The sequence below is a fragment of the Rhinolophus hipposideros genome (genome assembly GCF_964194185.1).
Source record: "Rhinolophus hipposideros genome assembly, chromosome: 5".
Lineage (NCBI taxonomy): Eukaryota > Metazoa > Chordata > Mammalia > Chiroptera > Rhinolophidae > Rhinolophus > Rhinolophus hipposideros.
In genome coordinates this window covers 90,300,036-90,323,639 of record NC_138051.1, presented here as the reverse complement: position 1 = coordinate 90,323,639, position 23,604 = coordinate 90,300,036, and the positions used below count along the sequence as shown (strand labels likewise).

The 23,604-nt window shown below is 45.8% G+C and overlaps 1 protein-coding gene across 6 annotated transcripts in view; it reads left to right on the top strand.

The window, feature by feature from the left end:
• FOXN3 (forkhead box N3) overlaps positions 1-23,604 on the top strand; it is a 364,292-nt gene that overhangs the window by 139,397 nt on the left and 201,291 nt on the right. For 4 of the 6 annotated variants that reach the window (XM_081049383.1, XM_081049384.1, XM_081049386.1 and 1 more), the window contains one exon: positions 10,614-11,170. In XM_081049383.1, the coding sequence (XP_080905509.1) occupies positions 10,628-11,170 (543 nt within the window). In that variant the 5' untranslated portion in view covers positions 10,614-10,627. Of the gene's footprint in view, positions 1-7,030; positions 7,251-10,613; positions 11,171-23,604 lie in introns of those variants that run through there. The other 2 variants (XM_081049388.1, XM_081049385.1) reach the window with 2 other exon arrangements.

The following is a 23,604-nucleotide window of genomic DNA, read 5'->3' as shown; positions in this document are numbered from 1 at the left end:
GAAAGTTACATTATACCACATTGATTATGACAGAGAAGCTGAACTTTGGTTTTTTTTGCAAGTAGTGCCTTTTCATTCAGTTTTAAAGTCCCCTTTTCCCTCCTCCTCCTTTAATTTCTGGTCACAGTTTTTCCTTCCTGGAACCCCAGTGATCCTGGCCTTCATGTCTTTGAGCCCCACGAGGTTCTAGAAGTCAAATGCTCCGGACTGGTCTGAAGCTTCCCTTGACTGCTACCTGGAACACAGCTCCAAACTCCAGAGCCACACTGAGTGGATTCAAATCCCAGCCTCATCACTTACCAGCTCTGTGACCTTGGGCAGGTGGCTACACCTCTCTGTGCCTTAGGTTCCTCATTTGTAAAATTGGTGTAATAATCATATCTGCCTCACATGGTTAACATGAGGCTGAAACAACGGAATATTTTCAGAGCTTTAGGACACGGTCTGGTACTGAATCAGTGCTGTTTAAGTGTTTGTTAAATACACTTGATCTTCGTTAGTCACAGATTCCATATTTGCAACTTTGTGTACTTGCTAATATTTATTTTAACCCCCAAATCAATGCTTGTGGGGCTGTCACGGTCATGTGGACATATGTAGAGTGACAAAAATTTGAGTTGCCTGATACACACGTTCCCAGCTGAGCTTGAGGAAAGCAATGATCTGCCCACTTGTTTCAGCTCTCATTCTCTCAGTGTCCTTTCCGTGGTCTACTTAGTGGCATGGTGTTCTGTGTTTTCTGTTAGTGATTTTGCTGTGTAAAATGGCACCTGATTTTAGTGCTCAAGTGGTGTTTAGTGTTCTAAGCTCACGAAGGCTGATTGCCTTGTGGAGAAAAATATATGTGTTAGATAAGCTTTGATCAGACATGAGTTATAGTACTTACTATTGGCCGTGACTTCAATGTTAGTAAATCAACACTAGATGTTAAATACGGTGTCTTTAAATGGAAACACAGAGAAAATCAGGTTATGTTTTGATCAGTTAATGAAAATGTTATGACCAGCAGCTCTAGGAACCTCATCGTATGTTTCCTCTAGGAGCAACGGTTCAGCATTTGCTCATTCATTGTTTATGGAGACTTGATAGAACACAGTTAGCTACCTTGAATAATGAGTCTTGACTGTAGATGAATGAAATCCAAGAGCTCAGAGTGGCAGCCTCTTCTATGGCAAGCTCCCGACTGCAGGGGCTATCTCTGGAAAGGCAGAAGCAGCAGAAATAGTTCGGGCCATGTGGAGTGCCTCAGCTGGGCATATTTTCTATCAGATTTGCAAAAAAGATAACATGTAACCACATTTGCTTCTCTTATAAGCATAAATTGTTATAGAAGAGCCATCTGGAAATAGAGGGTAAATGTTCCCCCTCCCCCACAAATTCCTAATTTAAGAGTATTTCCCTTCATCTTTGAACCTACATAAGGGTTTGTAGAGAAAGTTTGTACTCAAAACCTGTAAATTGAAAGCTTTCATACAACCAGACAATAGACCTCATAGTGTAGGGTGTAATGTTGGTTATACTTAGCAATTCTCCTGTTTGCTGGGAGCCCCTGTCTTTTCAGAAGGGGGATCATTTTGTCCCTTCTGATTGAAAAGATCACAAAATGCTTCAATTTGGTGAAAAGCTTTGACAACATATTTATTTTCCCCCAAACTCTTACTTTATGAAATGTTTGCAAATTGTTTCACACATACAGCATATGAGAATGTGAAAGTGATTCAGAAAAGGGAGCGCTTTACTTAAAAGGACTGGAAAACGTAAGTGGAAGGGAACAAAGGGAACCTGGGGCACTGTGCCCCACTTAACACAATAATATGCCTCTAGCCTCTGATTTCCACAATTTCCATGTTTTCACGATCTTAAACAATGTCTCAGCAAACACTCTCCTCTGTACATTGTTGCATATTTCAGCGCATCATGAGTGTCTTCTGTGTGTATCAGGCACTGGAGCAAGTCCTAGTGTACACTGCTGAATAAAACAGGCGTGAGTCCTGCTTTCGGGGAGCTTATTGCCTCACGGAGATAGGCGGTCTGCTGGAGAGTTAACTAGGATAAATTCCTAGAAGTTGGAAATTTAGGGTCAATGGCTATGCTCTTTTAAGTGTTAATTCCTTTTGTCAAACGACACTCTGGACTAGCTGTGCTGAGTCCCACTGGTCCCGACACCCATACCAACATCAGTATGGTTATTCTTTTTAAGTCTGTGCCAATCTGATAGACGAAATGAGATCTCACACTTGCAATCTGCATCACTTTGTTTTCACTGGGCATCTTTCCATGGGTATATTACCATTTTTGTCTCTCCTTTGTGAATTTGCCCTTTTATAATTAGGGTGATATACATGTTTTTTCTCATTGAGTTGGAAGTGTTCTAAATTTAAAACATTAATCCTTTTTCATATATATGGCAACTATTTCCTCATTTTTGGTTAACTTGATTTATGACCTCTGGTACTATACACAAATTTTATATTGTTATTGCAGTCAAATATGTCAATAATTTTCTCTTTGATTTATTTATTTAACAAAAACAGTGCTAAGTGCCAGGGCGGTATTATGTTTTTCACAAATATTATTTCATTTAATCTTCAGTACAACGCTATGAAGTACATATTGCTATTCTCCCTCCCCACCACCCTAAACACCTTTTTTTTTAAGATGAGGCAACTAGGTAGAGAGAAAGAAGTTAAGTATTTTGACTAAGGTTACCTAGCTAGTAAGTGGTGGACAATACGAGCCTAGTCGAAGAGTCTGCTGCTAACTGTTGTGCTATACCACCTCTGGCCATGGTATAGGCTGTGTGTGTTTATTTGTTGTTGCTTCATAAATGCTCACTGAGTCTCCCCAATCCTGGAGGGCAAGTGCCACGTCTTTTGTTTCTCCTGGTTCCTTCCCAGACCCCTCCGCACAATAACTGGGCATAGAGTGGCTAGATGCTTGTTGACTGAATGAATTGACTAAATCTGGATTCTGGATCATCAGCTCACACTTGTGTGTGTGCTCAAAGAGGAGTTGACAGGTTCTATATTTCCATTTTGCCTTCACCAGGCGAGTTGATAAGCTCAGGTTTGGTTGGCTAGGTCACCTGAGCTAATGTAATTACTTCACCCCACTGGTTCAGCTGTAATTTCCCTCCCCACACACTGTTCCTTCCCTCTTCAAGTAAACTTCCTGGCTGTATTCCCTGCTGCAGAAATTCTAATAAGCCTTTTCCCAGGCCACCCCTTCAGAACCTGTCATGTAAACACCAAGAATGCACCAGAGGAAAACCCCAAGAGAGGACGATGCTTGGCCAAGTCTTGAAACTCACCAAGAGGTGGAGGGTTTTCCAGCTGTGGTGCTGGGTCTCTCTTCCCTCTGCATCGAAGGGAAGGAAGTGAGGAGCTTTTTTAATCATTACAGAGAGCATTCTCATGTTATCTCAAAGAGACTCTTAGTCAACCCATGATTAAGGAGTTATCTTTGACCTAATCTCTCCCTTTCTTCTCATATTCAATCATTGGACAGATCCTCTTGGTTGTTCCTTTGAAGGCTCTTGTGCATTCAGTTTTTCCAGTCTCAGTCACTTTTCTGTAATTCAGTGGGTCTCAAAGTGTGGTCCCTGGGCCAACAGAGGCAGCCATCATCTGGGAGCTTCTTGTTAGAGATGTGAATTCTCAGGCCCCATCCCAGACCTACTGAATCAGAACCTCTGGGGTGGGGTCCAGCAAGCTGTGCTTTAATAAGCGCTCCAGGTAATTTTGATGCACACTCAAGTTTGAGAACCACTGCTCTAATGGAAACCGCTCCCCCCTTTATTATTAGAATATTATAAATGTAATAGATGCTCATTGTAGAAAATTTGGAAAAGATAGACAAGTATGAAAGAAGCAGGCAAAAAATTATCCCATGACTCTACCACTCAGAGGGAACTACCATTTTAATATTTTAGCATTTTTTTCTAACTTTAAAAAAGTTAGAAAAAAATCTTTGTTCCCCTTTGTATGGATTACTACTTCAATGCTTTGAGTGGTTCTGCCTGCTTTTGGTCTTCCATTTTCTCCTTTCCCCTCCCCAAATTCATCCTAGATTCATGTTCTCCTCCTCGCCTCCTCTGAGACATACTTAACATACAACACTGTATAAGTTTAAGGAGTACAGTGTATTGATTTGATACATTTATATTGCAATATGATTGCCATTGCAGCCTCAGCTAACACCTTCATCTCGTCACATAATGACCATTTTTCTATTTTGGGAAGAATTAAGATCTAGCCACTTAGCAAGTTTAATGTTTATAATACAGTTTTGGTGTATACAATAACTATACTCTGCCTTAGGTCTCCAGGACCCACACTGACTGGGGACTGACTGGGCTGGAAGCTGGGTTCCCCTGCTCCCATATACTTATGTGCACCCCGTCCCATGGCCAGACGAGGCTGCAGAATGGTCCGTCCATTCAAGTCCCCACTCAGGAAATAAGTGCTGCTCACAGTGAGTTCTAGGGAATACGTAAGATTCTGCTGTCAGATGTGTTTTTAAACACTTCCGCTTGTTTCTTTGAGACTTCTTAGGGTCTAAGGCACAAGGCTACTTTTTGAAAAGTTCGAGAGGGGAACTGAGAAAGAGGTTGTTCCTAAATGAATTTGGCCCCTGCACCTTTTTGTCAGGGAGCATGCCCCAGAGCTGGGGTTCTATAGAATTGTAAGGTGAAAAAGCCACACTAAGCCTTCCTTTGGCTTTTAGGAGAGGTCTGGATTCCCCATTTCAGACAGACAGACAGGCAGACATGTGTATTCTGCTCTCCACATCAGACAGGGCTGGTCCACCACTTCAGGCTGTACCTTTGTAATGGGAGAGAGAAATTAACAAGTATGCTTGAGAATGAAATAAATAAAAAAACACAGAGGAAAAAGAGGTGAGCTAATAAAAGCAGCTTACCTCACCATACTCCACCCTCTGCTTAGGGCTTCTCGTGGCCCAAGAGTTGCTTGCTCATCTTTAAGTTTTTGTTCACCTAAGATGGCTGGTTCAGTCACTGGAGGCTAACAGCCTGCCCGGAGAGTTTTAAGAATGACTTATTCCATGTCACATCCTCTCATCTTGCACTCTTGAGTAAGAAAGAAAGTGCTGGGGTAAAAATAACATGCCACCTCTACTTAATGTAAAGAGATTTCTAGCCTTGGTGTGAATGTGGTTGGGGAAGGGGAGGGCTGGTAACTGATGATGGAAGGGGACTATTCCTCACCCAGCCAGTAAGGTGCTAGGACAAAGGTCTCTCACCTTGGTTCCTTTGATGGGACATTGAGCACCCTCAACTGATATGCTGATGAGGGGTGTGGCCTGCACTAGACTGAGCTCCTGTCCTGGTTTTGTTACCAGTTCTGACTTCAGAGATGATCTAGTTTGTTGCTCTTACCTCACACTTTTTGCTTGGTGGCTTAGGGTAGGTCACATCAAGTGCTCAGTAATTAATGGGGTGGGACTGGATGACCTCAAGCTGCCCTTGGGCCTCCACTTCTGAGTCATCTTCTGGTTGGGATTTGCCATCATACTGGTAAGTAAAGATGCCTATGGTGAATATCCTTGCTGAAGATTTGTCACCCACCATCTTGAAGCTTTGTTAAGGAGAATGACTTTCAGATTGATTAGGGTTTCCTTATTTTTTGAAATTAAAAAATATTCAGACACCTGTGGGCCTTTTCTCCCCCTTTGGCTAGGTTATAGTGTACTGCAAGCTAGAGGGTTTCTGAGGGAGATCACTTCCCACCTTCTTATTGTTTTTTTCTGCAGTTTTCAGATAGCTCAAAAGGGCCTGTCCATTGGCTCAGATGAGTTCAGGTAGGGTGGCAGGAGTGACCTGGACTTCTCTTCTGTGGAGGAACCTACTGATTTGGCTACCTGGGAGTGTTGTGCAATCATATTTTTATTTATGTCACCACCAGGGTGTCCTGTTGGACTCTCCTTTCATCCTCTCTAAAGGCAGCTGCTTGGTGTGGCTTTAGCAGTGGGTGGCTGTTCTTTGGAGGAGCTTAATGACTTGGAGTGGTGGCTGCGCCGTTTGCTGGGTGGCCCTGCAAATTGTCGGGTTCTTGAGAGCTCAAAATGTGAAGGAGATGAAGCTTGTTTTCGCTAGAGGTTTTAGAAGTAGGTCGGGCCTTGAGCATAACAAGCTGGAGAGGCCCCACCGGCGTGGCCTTTAGGCCTCTGGCTCTGTAATCGGTAATGGCCACCCTCCCTCCCCGCCGGCAAACGACTGAAGGAGCGGCCACCTGGGTCGGAGGCTGCAGTGCCTTTGTGCCCCCCCCCCCCCCGCACGAGGGGCACGCGGTGGGCTCTGGAGGAGGGCCGGGGACAGCCCTGGGAGTCCCGCCAGGACGCCTTAGTTGGGGAGAAGTGGAATCTCTTCTCCCCCTCGCAAGCCTCGCCCGCATCGTAATTCTTTTTATTTTTACTTTCGAGCCATGTAAGGCATGCGGATGGGGTAGGAGCGTGCCGGCGACACGTTGCCAGCGGCCCAGCGCCGGCTCGCCCGCGTGGCCGGAGCCCGGGGAAGAGACAGGCCACGCGCCGCCAGCACCACCAGCCCCGCCGCCCACGCTCGCGGGCGCTCCCGGTCGCGGGGCCCGGAGCCAGCCACGCCGGCCCCGCGGGGCCGCAGGAGGCGAGTTCGCCCGGCCCGGCCCGGCCCGGCCCGGCTGCGCTTCGGCAGCTCCCGGGTGAGGGACCGACCGCGGCGCGAGGGCGCAGCAGGGGCCACCCCCGCGAGTCCGCGCCGCCGCCCCAGGCCGCGGGCGGCCCGGCCCACGTTTTCCCTCTCTCCGGCTCCCTCCGCCCCCTGCGCTCGGTCCCTCCCCGCCTCCCCCCGCCCCGCTCCCTCCCCGCGCTTCCCCTCCTCCTGCCTGGTCATGTGTCGCCTTTTTTTGTTTGCAGTGGAAACAATTTCTCGCCGCTCGGCGCGCCCCGGCCCGACGCGCCGCGGCGGAGGCGAGCGGGAGGCGGGACGGGGCGGGGAGAGCGGCGGGGCCGGCGGGAGGACGCGCCGCGCGCCGGGCCGACGCCGCAGGTCCCATGCCGCGCCGCGACCCCCGCGCCCCTGCCGCCCGCGCCTGCGGCCGCCCCCCGCCGCCCGCCGCCCCGGGCTCGCCGCCCCGCGCCCGCGCGTCCTTAGCCGGGCCACCAAGCGATGCCCGCTGGGCGCCCGCGAAAGTTTGTCGGCTCCCGCTGAAGGACAGCGGCGCCCCCGCATCCCGGCGCCCGGCTCCGGCCAGGTGAGTTTCCTCCGCGCTCCCGCCGGCGCCGGGGCGGGATTGGCAGACCGGGGCGGGGGCACTGGTCCGCGGCGGTCCTGGGGGCGCCCTCGCCGCTCTCGACGGTCGAGGGACTCCGCAGTTCCTGGAGGAGGGCGCGGGGCGGGGGCCTGGCCGGGCGGGGACACCGGAGCCCCCGAGCGGGGAAGTTGCCGGGTCCGAAGAGTTTCCTCCCCGACGTGCAGGCTCTTTCCCGGTGCCTTGATTTCCAAAAAGACGCCCGAAAGGAACAGTTGTATTATCCACGGAGGACGGGATCCCCGCCGTTCCAGCCCGGGGGAGGGGGTGCTGATCAAGGGGAGTCCCCAAGATGAGAAACAGGCGCCTAACAAAGATACCCTCCCCCCACAAACTGCAGGCTTGGCACCCGCAGTCAGCGTCTCCCAAGACCCCCGAGGCCCGACCCCTCTTCACCCCGGCCCTCTTTGAAACCCTCCTTGAGCCCTGGAGAAGTTGGGGGACGGCGGGCTTTTATTGATGTGTTTTTAAGGCTTGCCGCGGTGCGGCCAATAAAAGGTTTATGACATCTGACCGGCAGTGAAGGTATGCGAGCTCCCAATTACCCTGTATACGAAGAGAAGAGCAGTTTTCCCGTTGCCTGGCAACGCCGCTGATTGACGCTGGACGCAACCAATCGCCGCTGCCGCAGGTCCCCTTGAAATGTTTTTGACAAGTACTGTACCGGGGAGTGGAGCGCGTGCGTGCGCGCGCGCGCGTAGAAGGGGGGGCGGGTTACCCGGCCCCCCCAAACTTGCGGCTGCCCTGCTTCGCTTCGGGAGGATTTCTCAACTTTTTAAAGTTCACATCAAACATCTGTTCAGAGCTGGGCCAGTAATGTCTTTGTCAGTTATTTGGAGACATTCTGATAGCCGGCAAGAAACTAGCTTTATTGCTGCGTTTAGTCCGTTAAAAAGCAAAAAAGATAACAAAACACAGCAAGTCGTAAAAAAACAAAGAGGGTGTGTATGGGGGGCGGGGACATAACCAATAGCAAACCGAAAAGTTGTAAGGAGGTCACTAGTGAATAACTATTTACGTGTCTGGTGGAGCAACCTTTTTGGCAGCAGATTAAAAATGTTTGCTTAACTGCAGACTCACATGATCTGAATTCTTTTTTTTCCCCCTCTGAAATAGGAGGAAAAAAAAGATTTGACGAATTATGTAGTTTGAGTATAATAATGGAAAACTCCTCAGCTGTGGTTTCTGGGAACTGTTTTTTAAAATGGAACTGTGGTGATCAGCAGCTCTTGATACTGTTGCTATAAAATGTGGATTTATAGGGATGCAGTTAACAGTTGGAGGGCATGGGTGGGGGACAGAGACACAAAGCAGGCAAATGACCCAAAGGGACTGAACCCCGTAACCCTGTTCTCGACAGTGCCATTTTTCTAGTAAAACCATATTGCTGGCAATGTTTGTTTAAAACAAAAGAAAACATGGAGAATAGTGTGTTAGTTCCTTTGGGAAGCTGCTGACAAATAAGCAAATTAAAAAGAAAGAGAGCAGCATGTTGTCATAGCAACAGTGCAATTAAATTACTTTACTGTCAGCCATGATATAATTTTCCTGTTTGGAAGCTCAGGAGACATAAAACTTTCGTTTGGAGCTAAAGTTGACTTTAGTGCCTGGATGTTGTATTCTACTATGTGGATATTCCTGGTTATCGGTAAATTTGGTTTTTCATTGGGATCTGAGGAAACTTTGAAAGAGACAGACCTTGCTTTGATTTGTTCATAAAGAAGGCTGGTCTCTGTCAAAACCCAAGCCTAAAGATACTAGCTTATCCTGTAAAATATGTCATGCACTACCTAGGTTAGTACGTGACAGAAAGAAATATTCTCTGTGGATGAACTTAAGGTGTCCAAACTGCCCTGCTCGGGGACTTAGATGTCCATCGCAGTTTCTTTTCCTTGGGCATCACACAGCTGATCCAGAGAGCTGTCAGGCCTTCTGTTTGTCCATCTTTTAGAGGAGGGATAGTGCTACAGTTCTGGGGTGCCATTGGTTTGCTGTGTAGTGCCCCACATTATGCTTTCTAGAATTCCATTCTAGAGCTTCCCCAGCTGAAGTGGCAGTTATTTTAGGCATAAGTGGACATTTCAAGTCTTTGCTTTGGTGTGTTCATTCCTTTTCTAGATAGATTGCTTGATCTTCTTACTTGCAGGGGGAAAAATATGAAAGACACGCTTCTTAAACCATGTGCATTGTTTGAGTGCTACAAACGGAGAGTGGGAGACCTCTCTCATTATCTGCACTGTTCTTTCTGTCTTACATTGAATACCGGGAGTTGAACAGCTTTGTATCTGCCTGGGTCATTCTCGCCACATCCTCATTTTCTTTCCTTATCAGATGTTTTACTCCCTGTTATAAGTCATTGATGCAAATGGGGATGGAGGGGGAGCAGAAGAGAATTCTGTAGTAATTTTTGTGAATTTGCCTTCCTGTCTTGAAGCTGCCCCTTGCTCTCCTGATACTTTCAGCAATTCTAATTTCAACTAATGGCTTGTCTTTCATATTCCCATTTTTAATTGTGTCGTGCCTGAAGTTACTTTTCTTTTTCAGAGTGTAGTGTCCCAATCAAATTAAATGTATTTCTTCCTCCAATCCAAATTCAGAGAATTCAAATGTAGTTAAAGTTGCAGAGTTTTTGGTCATGACTTATTGAGGGAAAGAAAAATCAAAACACTACCAAATTTGTGCTCACTGTGGCCACAGTTTTTATTCTGAGGCAGTTGTGATGGTCTTTGTGTGGAAAGAGCTGAACTTAATTTGAAACAACTGGGCTTAAACTTAGAGGTGTTTTTTTTTTTTTTTTTTGAGAACGATAAACAATGAGACTTGTTACCCCAAGTGATAGGAGTTATGCATTGAGCTTATTATGTAGTGTTTATTACAAGGCTCGAAATATTTTCACCTTTGTACATTATCCATGTATTATAGATAAACTGAGGCAGCAAGAAATAACTGATTTTCCCAGGGTCACAGGGAGAGGAGAGTCTTCGTAGGTCCAGGAAGAAGGCATTGTGAAATTTCCCGTTCTTTTTATTTGCATTTGTGCATTAAAGGTGCTCTAAATATTTCCAGTCTTACTGTATTGAGGGGGGGGTGACAGGGCACTGTGCTGTATGCGTGGTGGACCGATTTTACTTACTATGCCTCTCTGTGGTGGGATTGTGGGTTTGTGTTACTCTGTGGAAGCCATGAGGTGGTGTTCTTATGTGGTAGGGGGTCTATCGGGGTGGGCAAAAGAATTAAGAGGGCACACAGCTGCCTTTCCAGTGTGGGTTTCACTAACTCATCTTTTCTCTATAATGTCTTTACCAGGAGCCTTCACGTAAATGGGTCCAGTCATGCCTCCCAGTAAGAAGCCAGAAAGCTCAGGAATTAGTGTCTCCAGTGGGCTGAGTCAGTGTTACCGGGGCAGTGGTTTCTCCAAGGCCCTTCAGGAAGACGATGACCTCGACTTTCCTCTGCCTGACATCAGATTAGAAGAGGGGGCCATGGAAGATGAAGAGCTGACCAACCTGAACTGGCTGCACGAGAGCAAGAACTTGCTGAAGAGCTTTGGGGAGTCGGTCCTCAGGAGCGTCAGCCCGGTCCAGGACCTGGACGATGACACGCCCCCATCCCCCGCCCACTCTGACATGCCCTACGATGCCAGGCAGAACCCTAACTGCAAACCCCCCTACTCGTTTAGCTGCCTCATATTTATGGCCATCGAGGACTCTCCAACCAAGCGCCTGCCAGTAAAGGATATCTACAACTGGATCTTGGAACATTTTCCGTATTTTGCAAATGCACCTACTGGGTGGAAAAACTCAGTGAGACATAATTTGTCATTGAATAAGTGTTTTAAGAAAGTGGACAAGGAGAGGAGTCAGGTAAGCCTCTGTGTCTGGAACTCCAGTTTTTCTTTTCTAAATGAAAAATAATTTCTCCATTCAAAAATTGTTAAGGAATGTAAACTCACCACATTGAAACAGCAGTGATAAATGGATAATTTGGTTCTATTTTATTTATTTAGATAGTTGTAAAGAACTTCCTGTTCCTTAAGCATATTAATTAATTAAATGTGCTTTTTGGTATTTGTGCTGGATTGAAGGTTTCCTACTGTGATATCTAAACATAATCACAAAACAGTTTTTGTACCCTTGGTTGGTTCTTCCCTCAGTGTGGTAGAGTCAGTTTGGGTTTAGAGTACAAGGGGCAGCCCTTCACCATGGGGTTGTGTGTGTGTGTGTGTGTGTGTGTGTGTGTGTGTGTGTTTGAGAAAACTTGCCACGAAGGACTAGAGGAAAATGGCATTTATTTTTGAAAGGTAACTTGGGGAAAGGCAACATCTCTGTGATTCTGGAATAAATGGACAGTAGTGGATATTGGAAGGCAACATGAGCATACTTATATACTCCAAGACTAAACAGAGACAGACATGAATTGCCCAGGTGACTCAGAATCAGGTGTCTACCTACGTGTTTGGCAACTTTGGAACTCCCTGACTTTGAAAAATTGGCTCGCCGTAAAGTTCTCACCAGAGACTGACATAAGAAACATTGAAGTTTGATTTTAAAGCCTTAGCTCAGACTTCATGGTCCACTAAAAGGAGATGGTTTTAATAACATGCCTTACCTTTCTTGTAAGGAATATAATAGGTACAATAGAAATCGGGTCGACCATTAGAGCTGGAAAACAAAATTCTGATCTGACTTGGAGTTCTGAAAGGTAATGTAGCCACAGTTAAAATAAATTGCCAGAAAACGTTTTCTCCACAAAGTTTTCGTGTGGCGGTTTTCCAGCTTGATTTTCCGCGGTAATCATGGTGCAGTGTGCAGCTGATGGTCTCCTTTCACCCTTTTTGAAGTTCAGATTTGGGCTCCGGATCACAGTTGTGTAGGGTCAGCAGCCATGCAGGGTTGGGGCCTTTAATTTCTTTCTCTCCAGAAACAGGTTTCTGTTCCCAGTAGAATCTTGAGCCTGAGAAAATTCTGCTTGTCTGGTATGGAAGAATATGAATAAGAAAGTGGCAAAGTCGTATTTCTCCTTCCTGCAACAGGGCATGCTTGTCTGCAAATACTGTTTACCCAGAGTTCGTGTTCAAGATAGGGAGTGGGCATCATGCAGGGTTTGAGGAGGGGCGTTGCCTGGGAGAGGACAGATGTGGACACTAAGGACCTTTGCCTTTGATCGCTGGTACAGGTGATGGCTGATCCAGTGTGCATGTGTGAATATTCCCGTGTCCTGGGCCCTCCTTCGCCAGATCCTATGTTTATATAACTGGAACAATTATAAGGCGCTGCTGCTGTCCCCGGGTATCCATTTCTCTTCCTCCTTCCCTCTACATCTCAGAATGGACAAATGGACTTGGCTCTGTTGAGTATTTTAAGATCATTCTTTGAAGTCAGAGAAAAATTGGCTTCTCTCCTGTAAAGAGCCAAGTCTGTGGTATTAAAAGCTCCTGTAGAGGTGGGCCCTTGTGGCAAGGAAGGGAAAGTCTTAGGGAGCAGTTCCAGGGTTAGAATGTGGAGAAGAAAGTGCTGTTCCGGTCCCCCGAAGCTGCAGGTCACTGATAAAAGCCAGGAGCAGAGGTCTCAGTTTGGTGAGAAACGACGGTGCAAGTCGCCGCCTGCCCGCATGCCCGTGTGCGCCGTCCTGCCAGTGCACACATCAAAGTCGTTGAGCAAACGCACGCTCTGAAAGGTCAGATGAGCAACTCCAGAACGTGCACAGCGACTGGGAGGGTTGCTCACCAGCCCTGGGAGTGGCAAGCGGGTGTGGGATGGTGTGTCAGGGGCAGCCATCTCTTTCCTGTGCACCCCCTGTTCCCCCAGTCATATTTTCCAGGGATGACAGTTGTCATTCTGAATAAACGCAGATATGCCAGTTGAAAGGGAATGGTTTGAAGGATTTAAGATTGTGACTCTCATGAAATGTTGAGTTCTGGCTTCTTAGCCATGCTTACCTGTGTTGACATGTTTCTGATGAAATACCAGTCAGTTTTGTGGTGGAGAGTTTGTTCCCAGGGTTTGTGATGCTGTGAGAACAAAACAAGGACTGTGAGTCCCCCCCCCCCCCTTCTCCTCTTCTCTTGGGCTGCCCAGGGGCCAGCAGGTGGCCATTCTGAGAGGCGTAGACTCCCAGGGACTCCCAGGGACTTCCAGGGACTTCCAGGGCACTGGCCCATTCACTTGGGGTTTTCTACAAGGGCTGAGTAAATGGGAAGGCATTCCCCCTGACACTTTGCCCAGTGAAACCTTCTTCGGCTCTACAGGTGACCTTGTTTTTCCCCAGGGGATTGTGCTTGGCGGTAGCTCCCACACTGGGGTTTTGCTGCAACACAGTGACTAAGTAAGTGCACCCGAATGTTGCTGAGAAATATGTTAATGAAGGGGAGAATGGAACCTTGCAAGTTGTATTCACAGATTTAGCCATTCCACGTTTTTTTTTTTTCTTTTAAAAGTGTAGAACACAGTTTTAAACTTGACATAACCGTGAGAACACAGAATTCCATGATTCTTGCCCCTGAGGGGTTGGGACACATCCCTGCTGGACAACTGTTTGGCTGGGATGTTGGCTCAGGAACCTACTAGATTGCATCAGAATCACCTGTGGCACTTAAAAACAATGACCGGTTCTGGGCCCCTCCCAGGAGATTCTGATTCAGTCAGTTTGAGGTGGGTTGGGGAAATTCGTTGTCCTGATAAGCTTCATAGGTCTGTCCTCCTCCCTGCAGCCAGATTTGAGAATCCCCGAACTTAGATGCTTTTGGGTTCTTTCCAGTGCTTAAGATTTCATCAAGTATATGTTCTTATGAATGAGTAAATTAGGAGACGATAGATAGTTTTGCTTCCATCCATTCTCTCTCTCTCTCATCTCTTAGAGGAATTTAAAAGATAGAGTTTTGTTTTTATTTTTTAATCGTGGAAAATTTCAAGCATACACACTAGAGAGAATAATATGATGAATCTACAGACCCATCCGCACCTCCATATTCTGCAGTGAACAAGGCTTCACTCCCTTACTTCATTCTTTTTTGTTTTACTGTTGCTTACGTATTTTGAAGCAAATCCTAGACCTCATGTCATTTTATCCCAACGTATTTTGGTGTGTGTTAGAATAATTGACATTTTCTTACCTAATCACAATACCAGTGTCACCCCCTAACAAAATTCCCAGTTCTTTGGTGTTACCTAATAAGAGGTCTATATTCAGATCTCCCCGACGGTTTACAAACTATTTGTTTGAATTAGGATCCGAACACTATTTACATGTTGCATTTGACTATTAATGTTTCTTTCGTCTGTTTTCATCCATAGCAATCCTACTCCTCCCCCTTTCTCATGCCCTTCCTTGTTAAGGAGACCCATCCTTTGGTCTATAGAATGCCCCACAGCCTGTCTGCATTATTGGGGTTTCATTTAGCTTGTTCCTCTGTCCCCTTTTATTTTCTGTGAAAGGCAAGTAAGTGCTACAGGCTAGATCACATTCTGTCTGTTTTATCCCCAGGAATATAGAGAAGTCTTGTGTGTTCTCACATCAGGAAACCTGGGTGACCCTCTCCTGGGGATTCTGAGCTTGAGCTGTGGGTTTACCTGGGGTCGGCTGCTCCGTCCTCGCAGAGTTCCCCATCAGCCTTTCATCTCATGGTTTCATCTAGTGAGGACCTTTGCCGCAATCAATCAAGATAGAGTTTCAAAGTCAGGGATTAAGTTTCATACCTCTTAAATACAGACCTTAGTTAGGACTGTAAAATTAGCAAGTACTAACCGCTCTGAGTACTTGCAAATGGGAAATAAAGTGCAGGTTTTTGTTTTAATTGACTGCATAATAATGGTTCAGATGTGTTTTTATTTCTGTGCTTTTTTTCAACCTCCCCTCTTGCCCCTTTAACAAAAAAAAAATTGTTGTCACAAGAGGGTGTATAAAGGAAACACTGTACAAAAGTGTTTTTATTATATCCAGAACTGAGTGCTTTAAATACTGTTTTAGATTACAAATATAGGCAACTTGTCTTGGTTGAAAGTGGACTGTGTTAGAAGCCAGGATACCTTGTTCTGGTTTTGATGCTGGTGGCAGGTGGCTGTCTTGGACTTCAGTTTTCTCATATATAGAAACAGGAGTTTGTAGTTGCTTGGGGCTTCTTAACTTGGGCTTTTGGGTGTCAGAGGCCCTGCAGACAGCCTGAAATTATTGACTACATGTCATGTGACTATGCATATTTCATTTTCCTAGAGGATTCCAGGATTTTGTTTGTTTAGTATTTAGGTTCTTCATGGAACCTCTGACCCCCTGAAAGGTGAGGAACCACCAGTATTTCATAATATCAATACTGGACTTAATATGGAACACCCTCTTCGTGCTTTCTGTATGCAGTATCCCACTTCTTCCTCGCTACCTTCCTCGTCCCATAAGGTAGCTACTGTTTTCCTTCTTAAAGTAGATGATGAGTTAAGCTCAGACTGGTTGTCACTTGCTGGAGGTCACACAGCTAATAAATAGCAGAACAGGAATTCACGCTAATTTCCCCCAATTCTGAAGGGCTTGTGCTTAAATTAACCTTGGTGCTTGATTACACTTTTTCAGTAGAGAGGCTTTTGTAGATGGTTTCTATGTGCTTCCTCAAAATATTCTATGAGTGTGAGTTATAGGAGACTAAAATATCTAAACCCAGAATTCACTCTGGGGGTGCAGGATAGAGAAAGGTAAATGCAGAGAATGTTTTTATGCTCTTGCGATCGGGCCAAATCCTGTCTTTGTCAGCAGATGGAAAGGTGTCATATTTGCACGAAGCATATCACTGCCCTCTTCTGCTTCCTGTTTCCAGGCTCCATCCCAAGCCCCCTGCCTTCCAGGCCCCCTCCACTGCGATCTGGCCCAAGTTCAGAGCCCGTTCTCCCTGCATAGACACTGTTTATACAAGTTCTCCCTCCAATTCTGAGCCCCGTTGGTGTTCACTTTTCTGTCCTGGTGGTTGAGATTCTTTTTCAAAGGCAGTTTGGAAAATGAGGTAACACCTCTTTAAATGGCAGAACCCCCATATGTATGGTTGCTCTGATTTCCTCCCGTTGGTGGTGTAATCGCAGATATCAAGAGCCTTTCCCTTTCCCCTGACGCTAGTCAACATATCCGTTTAATTGATAGTCATGTTCGTAAGAAAATAAGACTTATTTAGTTGTTTGGGTAAATAATGCTCTTTGGTCTGGTCCTGATGGATAAATTCCTAAAAATCAGGGTAATGTTGGGTGATGGGACATGCAAAAATGGGATGACGTGTATAAATCTTCTGTGGTCTCTGGGGCACGAGACGATTCTGTTCCTCCCTGAGCTGGGGCTGCTCCCCACCATAGTGGCAACATGACCTCTTCCTCACAGCGCCCACTGCCTAACTTTCTATTGTCTGTGCTATAGATTGGGTCACCTCAGAAGGTTGAGACTTTACCAGGGCCTCTGAGGGGCCAGAAATAAACAAACCCCATGTCACAGGCCCTAGAGTAGGAAGCACTTCATACTCTGTCATCCTAAGGGTCCTGTGAACCTCCATTGGCCATGCTCCCTTACTGATCCATTTGCCCCTTCCAGACATTACTCCTTCCTGATTCTTCCAGGCATTAGAAACCTTGGCTACAGGGACATTTTTGTTGTCTTGGTCTTGCCAACTGTTCATTGTTTGTCTGCTCAATCATTCAACAAGCTTTTTAAAGTACCTGCTATGGTCAGTACCTACAGTGTTTCCCTGAAAATAAGACCTAGCCGGACAGTCAGCTCTAATGCGTCTTTTGGAGCAAAAATTAATGTAAGATACAGTCTTGTTTTACTATAATATAAGACCAGGTCTTATATTAATTTTTGCTCCAAAAGGCGTATTAGAGCTGATTGTCCAGCTAGGTCTTATTTTCGGGGAAACATGTTACTCTAAACTTTATACCATGTGGAAAAGGATACAAAATTGAATCATTGACCACAGCCTAGAAAGTGTGTGAGGTCCAGTGAGTCCTACTCACAGTTTCTCTCTAGCTAGTGGAGCTTAACCAGCAGAAGCTCTTCTTTCAGCGCTCTCTCTCCACTTTCATTTATCTGTTTCCTGTTCTTCCCATCATTGCTTCTCTGGCCCTTCCATTTCAAGAACATGCTGCTTTCCAGTCCCCACAGTGACTCTCCTGCTATTGACCTTGATGAAAATCTATACAGGTCTTCTGGAAAGCTTGGTTCTTCTGGACCTGAGGGCTGGGCCCCATTGGTGAATCTATCCAGTATCTCTCCACATTAACTGTTACGAAAATGTTGCCTTCGCTTTGGTAGAGCTTTGTGGTACCTCAGTGGGTCTCTGAGCTCCTGCTTCATTGATGTACTGACGGGTTATCCAACCAGCAAGAAATTGTTCTCAGAACCTCTCTCCTGTTGAGCTGAAGAGGCTTTGGGATTTTTCTTTGAAATCACTTTAGCTGCAGGATAGTTCTCTGCAGTAAATATAGGAAGTTGGCACACTGACCTTCTATTTGAAAGTCATGGTTTTTGCTTCTTTTACAAATAGTGATGGGTTATTTGGATTATTACATACTCTCACGGAGTCCTTGGCCACAAGAAATGCTCTTAAGCTTTGGCAAGATGATGGCAGGTTTTAGATTTTGAATATTCCTTATGGGGGAGCACTTGAATAAATTGTTAGCAAAGCATTCTTCTGCTGTGGGAATGAGCTTGAGAACACCAAGAATGGACTAGTTAGGATGAGAATTGACTGTTTATTGTAGAAAATCCAAGTCACAGTGCATTAAACATAGAAGTGTGTTGCTCTGTCACATAATTTAAGTCTTGAGGAATGGATGGAGACCTACTACGTTTCATCTTGTCTTTCTGCTCAACTGTTCGTAGTACATTGCTGGTTTCTATTCTCAAAGTCTTCTCATGGTCCAAGATGGATGGCATCAGTTAACTTGTACTCATTTTAGGAAGCAGGAAGGGGTATGCAGTGAAAGACAAAAGGGGTTTCCATTGAGTTAGCAATTTTAAGGAGCTTTTCCAGAACCCCACACTCTGCTTTCATCTCATTGGTTAGAGCTTGCTCACATGATACCGCTTAGCTGCAAGGAAGTCTGGGAAATGTAGTCTTTTAACTGGTCCCCTTGCAATCCCACATAAAACCTTGGTTCTGTCACTAAGCAAGCATAGGATTTTCTGCCACAGAGGTCTAGATGCTTAGGTGATGAATGTTGCTGGACCCAAGGGATGTGTTGGAACGGTATCAGGAAAAGGAAGGAGAGAGATGGGTGGTGGGGGAAATTATGTAAATAAGCATGAGGAGTTGGTAGAGGAGTTAAGATGCTAAGGGGAAGACTTTAAATCGCCTTAGTAACTTAACTAAAGCAGAGATGCCGATCCAATTTTTTTTTAAGCATTCCAGTTAACCAAAGTTTTGCTTCAATATATTCTGATTACATTGCATTTAATATCTTCAAAATCAATCGCTTGATAGACGTGATGATGTAGTGTGCACCATGTATGATAAGAAAAAAAGCAAGGAAATACGTAGTTGAAGATCGTAGTGTAAAGCTGTTCTTTTAATAATAACTTGGTGGTGGATTGCTAGCTGAGGTTACGCAGTTCCAAGACCAGAATGAAGTCTTTGGCGGGGAGGGGTGTATGCATGTGTGCACGCATGCACATGCTTGTTTGAGTACCTTTGCTTGTGAACTCGGCAGGAGAGCAGTAAATTCAGGCAGTGACTGTGCTGCTTCTCACGGGGCGAGGCTCTCCAATTACCCTTCCATCTCTTCCTTTCTTCTCACAGTGTGTGGGGTTTCCCTCTGGGCCCGGTGGGTCACATTCAGTGTTGCCTTCCATTTATTGGAGCTCTGTGACTGTCCTCCTCTTGGGACAGGACCAATGAGGGATTTAATGTCATTAGACAGAAAGCACTCAGCTCGCAGAGCGTTTGTACATACTTTGTTTTTTAAAAGGATAGGCCAGGTCATGTGAGTGCTGACTTCAATCATGGCTCTAGTGGAGGGAAGAAAACTCCAGAGTCTCCTGGAATCAGAGTACAGGCAGTGTGGCACAGAGCCGGAGTGCAGTCACACTAAGTACTCCCAGAATACTTATGGAATGCCAAGTTCCTTCCAGCATCTTCCATAGAGGCAGTCATGTCAAGTGAGACTCTGCAGAAACCTCAGTTTGCAAAGTAAAAATCAGACACTGCGCTTAAACAAAAAGGAGTAGCTCAGTCATTTAGAAGAATTTTCAGCAGCGGTTCATTTGTGACACATGTATTTGTGGACTGCCAGGCACTGTTCTGGGTGCTGGGGATACATTGGTGACTTGTGACAGTTCCTTGGCTGTTCTCCTAAGCTATCCATGGAGCAGGGAGTAGGTGAGGGGAAGACACATGTAGAACAGCAAGTGCAAAAGACCTGAGGTGGCAAAAGCTTGAAATATCCAAGGACCAGAAAAGAGGCCTGGAGGAAGTAAGTGTATTAAAGAGAGGAGAATGAGACATTTAAAGGGACATCAGGGGGAAACATCTATTTGGGGCTTGTTCCAGTGGTGCCGGTTAGAGATAATGGAAATGACACTGGTTTAGACCAGGACTAGGGTTTACAAATGAAGGTGTGTGGGCAGATGTGGGTTGGGAAGTGGGATGGAGGTTAGAGCAAAACTTCTGTTGTGACCATGTTAAATTTGAGATAGCTTTTGAACATCTAACTGGAGCTGTGAAGTTCGAAGTTTGATATGTGAGTTTCAAGCCCAATAGAGAATCAGAGTAGAGGTATGAATCTGGGATGCATTAGTGTTTAGTTGGTGGACACTAAAGAGGATTTCTGCATTACGTCTCCATCAGAAAGGAGGTGAAATCAAACCTCTATTTCAGTTCTTATAGGAAATTATATTTCCATTAGTGTTTGACTAGAGAATTCATTTTGGGGTGTGTTCAGTGTGGCAAATAAACAACAAAAGAGGAAGAAATTCAGAATTATTTCAAAAATAACTTACCTGTTGTTATTGTAGTTACTGTCTGTAAGTTTGCAGGCAGAAGAGAACAAACCTTTGCTTTTTGTAATGAGGGTGTAACTTCTAAATGTGCTCAGGGCCAGCAGCGTCTCCGATATGATGAGAGAAATGCTCTCTAGTAAACATCTCATTTAGCAAAGCCTCCTAACCCATGACTTCTGCGAGTTCCTTGCCATCTGGTCCCTGGCTGGAGAGAGGAATTTTTCTTGTATATTCGTCTCCATAGCAACGAGTTTGCAGTTGATATGGAAAGTAAGCAGTTGCCCTAGCAACAGAGTTGCTGAGGTGGTGGCTCCCCTGCTTTCAGGGAAATGGATAAGCTGACCAAACTAGTTTAGATGCGTCCTGTAGGGCCCTGTAATATAGGGCTGCACACGCTGGCCCTGACAGTGTAAAATCAGTCCTGCTTTAGAAGAGATCGCAGCCCCTCCCTTTTCCAGAAGGAAGGGCTTGCAGAGATAATAAATCCCACAAAAGTAGCTGCTGTCAGTTGAAATAGATTAGAAGAGGGATCGCCTGGTGGAATTTATTTAGTTTTCGTTTAAAGGAGAGTGTCATAGTCAGGACATATTTGGTTGCAAGGAAAAGAAAGCCACCCAAGTGGCCTTAAGTAAAAGACGGCTTGTCCCAAGGACATAATAGCGAGCCCGACGGACCAGTGGCAAGGAGCAACGAAGCACATCTCAGGTCCACGGTGATTGGACGGACCAGTGGCAAGGAGCAACGAAGCACATCTCAGGTCCACGGTGATTGGAGCTGCCCCCTCTGTCTCTCTGCGGCCACATGGATGCTCATCCCAGACTTTTTCGGGGGGAATCTGTTCTAGCCTGCTTTTTGCAGCCTGGTTTCCTCTGTGTGGGTCTTGATTTCTGCTTCTTCACACCCTTGGCTTGCTGTGGTTGAATGTTGGTGCCAACCCTTGGCGATGTGAGGGCCCCAGTGCCAGTGAAATCGATCTCATCATTGGTCGCAGTTCCAGACACATGGACTTGTTCTTCCTGGGTTAGATGTCCATCACTGGTCAAAAGAGGGGACAGGGTCCCCGGGATCAAGATACCTGCTGGGACTGTCCCTTCATCTGGGATGGGCTTGGGCGTGGCTTTGAACAGTTTGAACACACCTACAACAGAATGTTTTCTGGAAAGCCTTTGGTCTTTGGAAAACCTTTTCACAATAGAAATAAAAATAATAAGAAGCTTTTGAGTATTTTGTACTTTCTGCTTTCCTTTGTGTTGCTTCAGGACACCTCTCAAGGTGACAGAGATGAGCGCAGCAGAGAACTCTGGGACTGCTCCGAGCCCCCTCCTGCTTATTTATCATTTCTGTGATGACTTCATCTTTCTTTCATTTAGTTTCCATAGATTTGGGGCCAGTGGCTCACAAACTAGCAAAGTTTTTCTTTAGTGGCTACTTCTTCCTGCCAGCTGCCCTCAAATTGCCTGTAATCACAGGGTTGAGTGATTACCCAAAATTGTGAACTCTAGCCCCCTGTTCTAGACAGGAATAAATGTCAGCTATCCAACAAAAACTGTCCTGGTTTTCAAGATCAAGAGATTGGGTAATGGTTCTTGTTAACTAACCACTGTGTACCAGCCCAAGTCATTGCATTGAGATTTTCAACATGAGGAAAACTGTAATTACTCTCTGCCGGGAACTGGAGATACAAAGAGATTATAAAACTCTGGTGGAATAGTTTGGGCAAAGATAAAAGAGACCAGGAAGGTTAAAAGTGGCATTTACCAATTGTCGAGGGATTGGCCCATGGCCAGAATTACATGGCTTGGGACTCCAAAGGAGAAAATGACCCCTGAAGGTTAGGAACCCTGGAGATGGGGGGGGGGGGGAGACAGAATTTCACTAGCTGGATCCTTCACGATGGGGGCTGGTGATAGTAGAGAAGAGGTCACCTGATTCATTAGGGTTAGCTTGGACATGGGGCGGGGATGTATATGGGGGAAGACTGAGTGTGAAAATGGGAACTGACAAATTCACACAGGGCTTATTGCGGGCTGTTTGGAGTTGTAGGAGGCATTTGTATCCCTGATCTTACAGCTTTCCAACAATTGTAAAGTAGATTTTATGTTCTTACAGGTGAGGAAACTGAGGCTCAGAAATTCAATGGCTTGCTAAGGTGACACAGCCAATGGCTTGCTAAGGTGACACAGCCAGATGTTGAATCAAGATCTGAGGCTTCTTTGTTTTTCCTTTAGCCCAGGTGGCTATGGCCAGAGGGTTCCTGTGGGCTAGAGAAGAAAATAGATTTAGGAAGGTAGTTATTTTTATTTGATGGATCCTGTTTTTATTGACCATTGCTTTTATTTGTTGGTATCACCCCTTAGTGCTGGTGTGGTGACCATTCTGGAATTCATAGGAAAGAAAGGAGTGACCCACCCCCTCAGCATTGTCCTTGGATTTTGGGCGTTGGGATGGATTTTTCACTCTTTTTTGTTTCAGGTGGTGACATCTTTTCCCCTGTGGCATTGAAAGTAAACACAGTGATATTAACCCTTTAGTTTTGTAGAAAACAGGGTCAAGTATGTGATTTCATTCATTCCTTGTTCATTCAACCACATTGAGTGCTTGGAATGTGGAGGTTGTTGGACTAGGTGCTGTGGGGGCACAAAGAAGTGTAGGACTGGGTCCCTGGGGGACACTGGGGGGTCATCCCTGATCCTTTTCTTCAACACTGTACCCGGTCAGTTGCAAAGGTCCCTTCATTCTGCCTCCTACATGTCTCGTCTGTCCCTTCCTCTCTAACCCCGCTGCTGCTGGTCTTAGTTCTTTGCTGGGTGGCACAGGAGCTTCCTAACCCCTTTCCTTCACCCTCTGCCCTCAAGTCCACCCAACACAGTGCTGGCTGAGGTCTCCGTTAACACACAGACCTGCTTTGTCACAGCCCGTCAGTGGTTCCTGTGACCTGGAGTGGTTTGTCTTCAAGTGTGGCGCTGACCACTAGCTTTAGAGTGAGCTAGTGTTTATTAGAAATGCAGATCAGGCCTCAGCGCAGAGGTACTGACTGGGAGCTTCTGGTGGTGCCGCCTGGGAATCTGCATTTAAGCGACTTCCCAAATGATGATTCTTTATACTAAAATTTGGGAAGCAAGGCTTAGAGGGATTAAGCGTGCAGCTGGGTTGCCATTCTGACACTTTTTATTGTGGAAGATTTCAAAACCGTGGCATAAGGGACTAGGATGTAGTGTAACCATCGTGGGTGTCCACACATCATGTGTCATCAGCATGTGGCCCATCTTGTCATCCGCTGCCCCTTCTCACCTCCCTTGCTGGGTTATTTTAAAGCAAATCCCAGGCAGTGTATCAT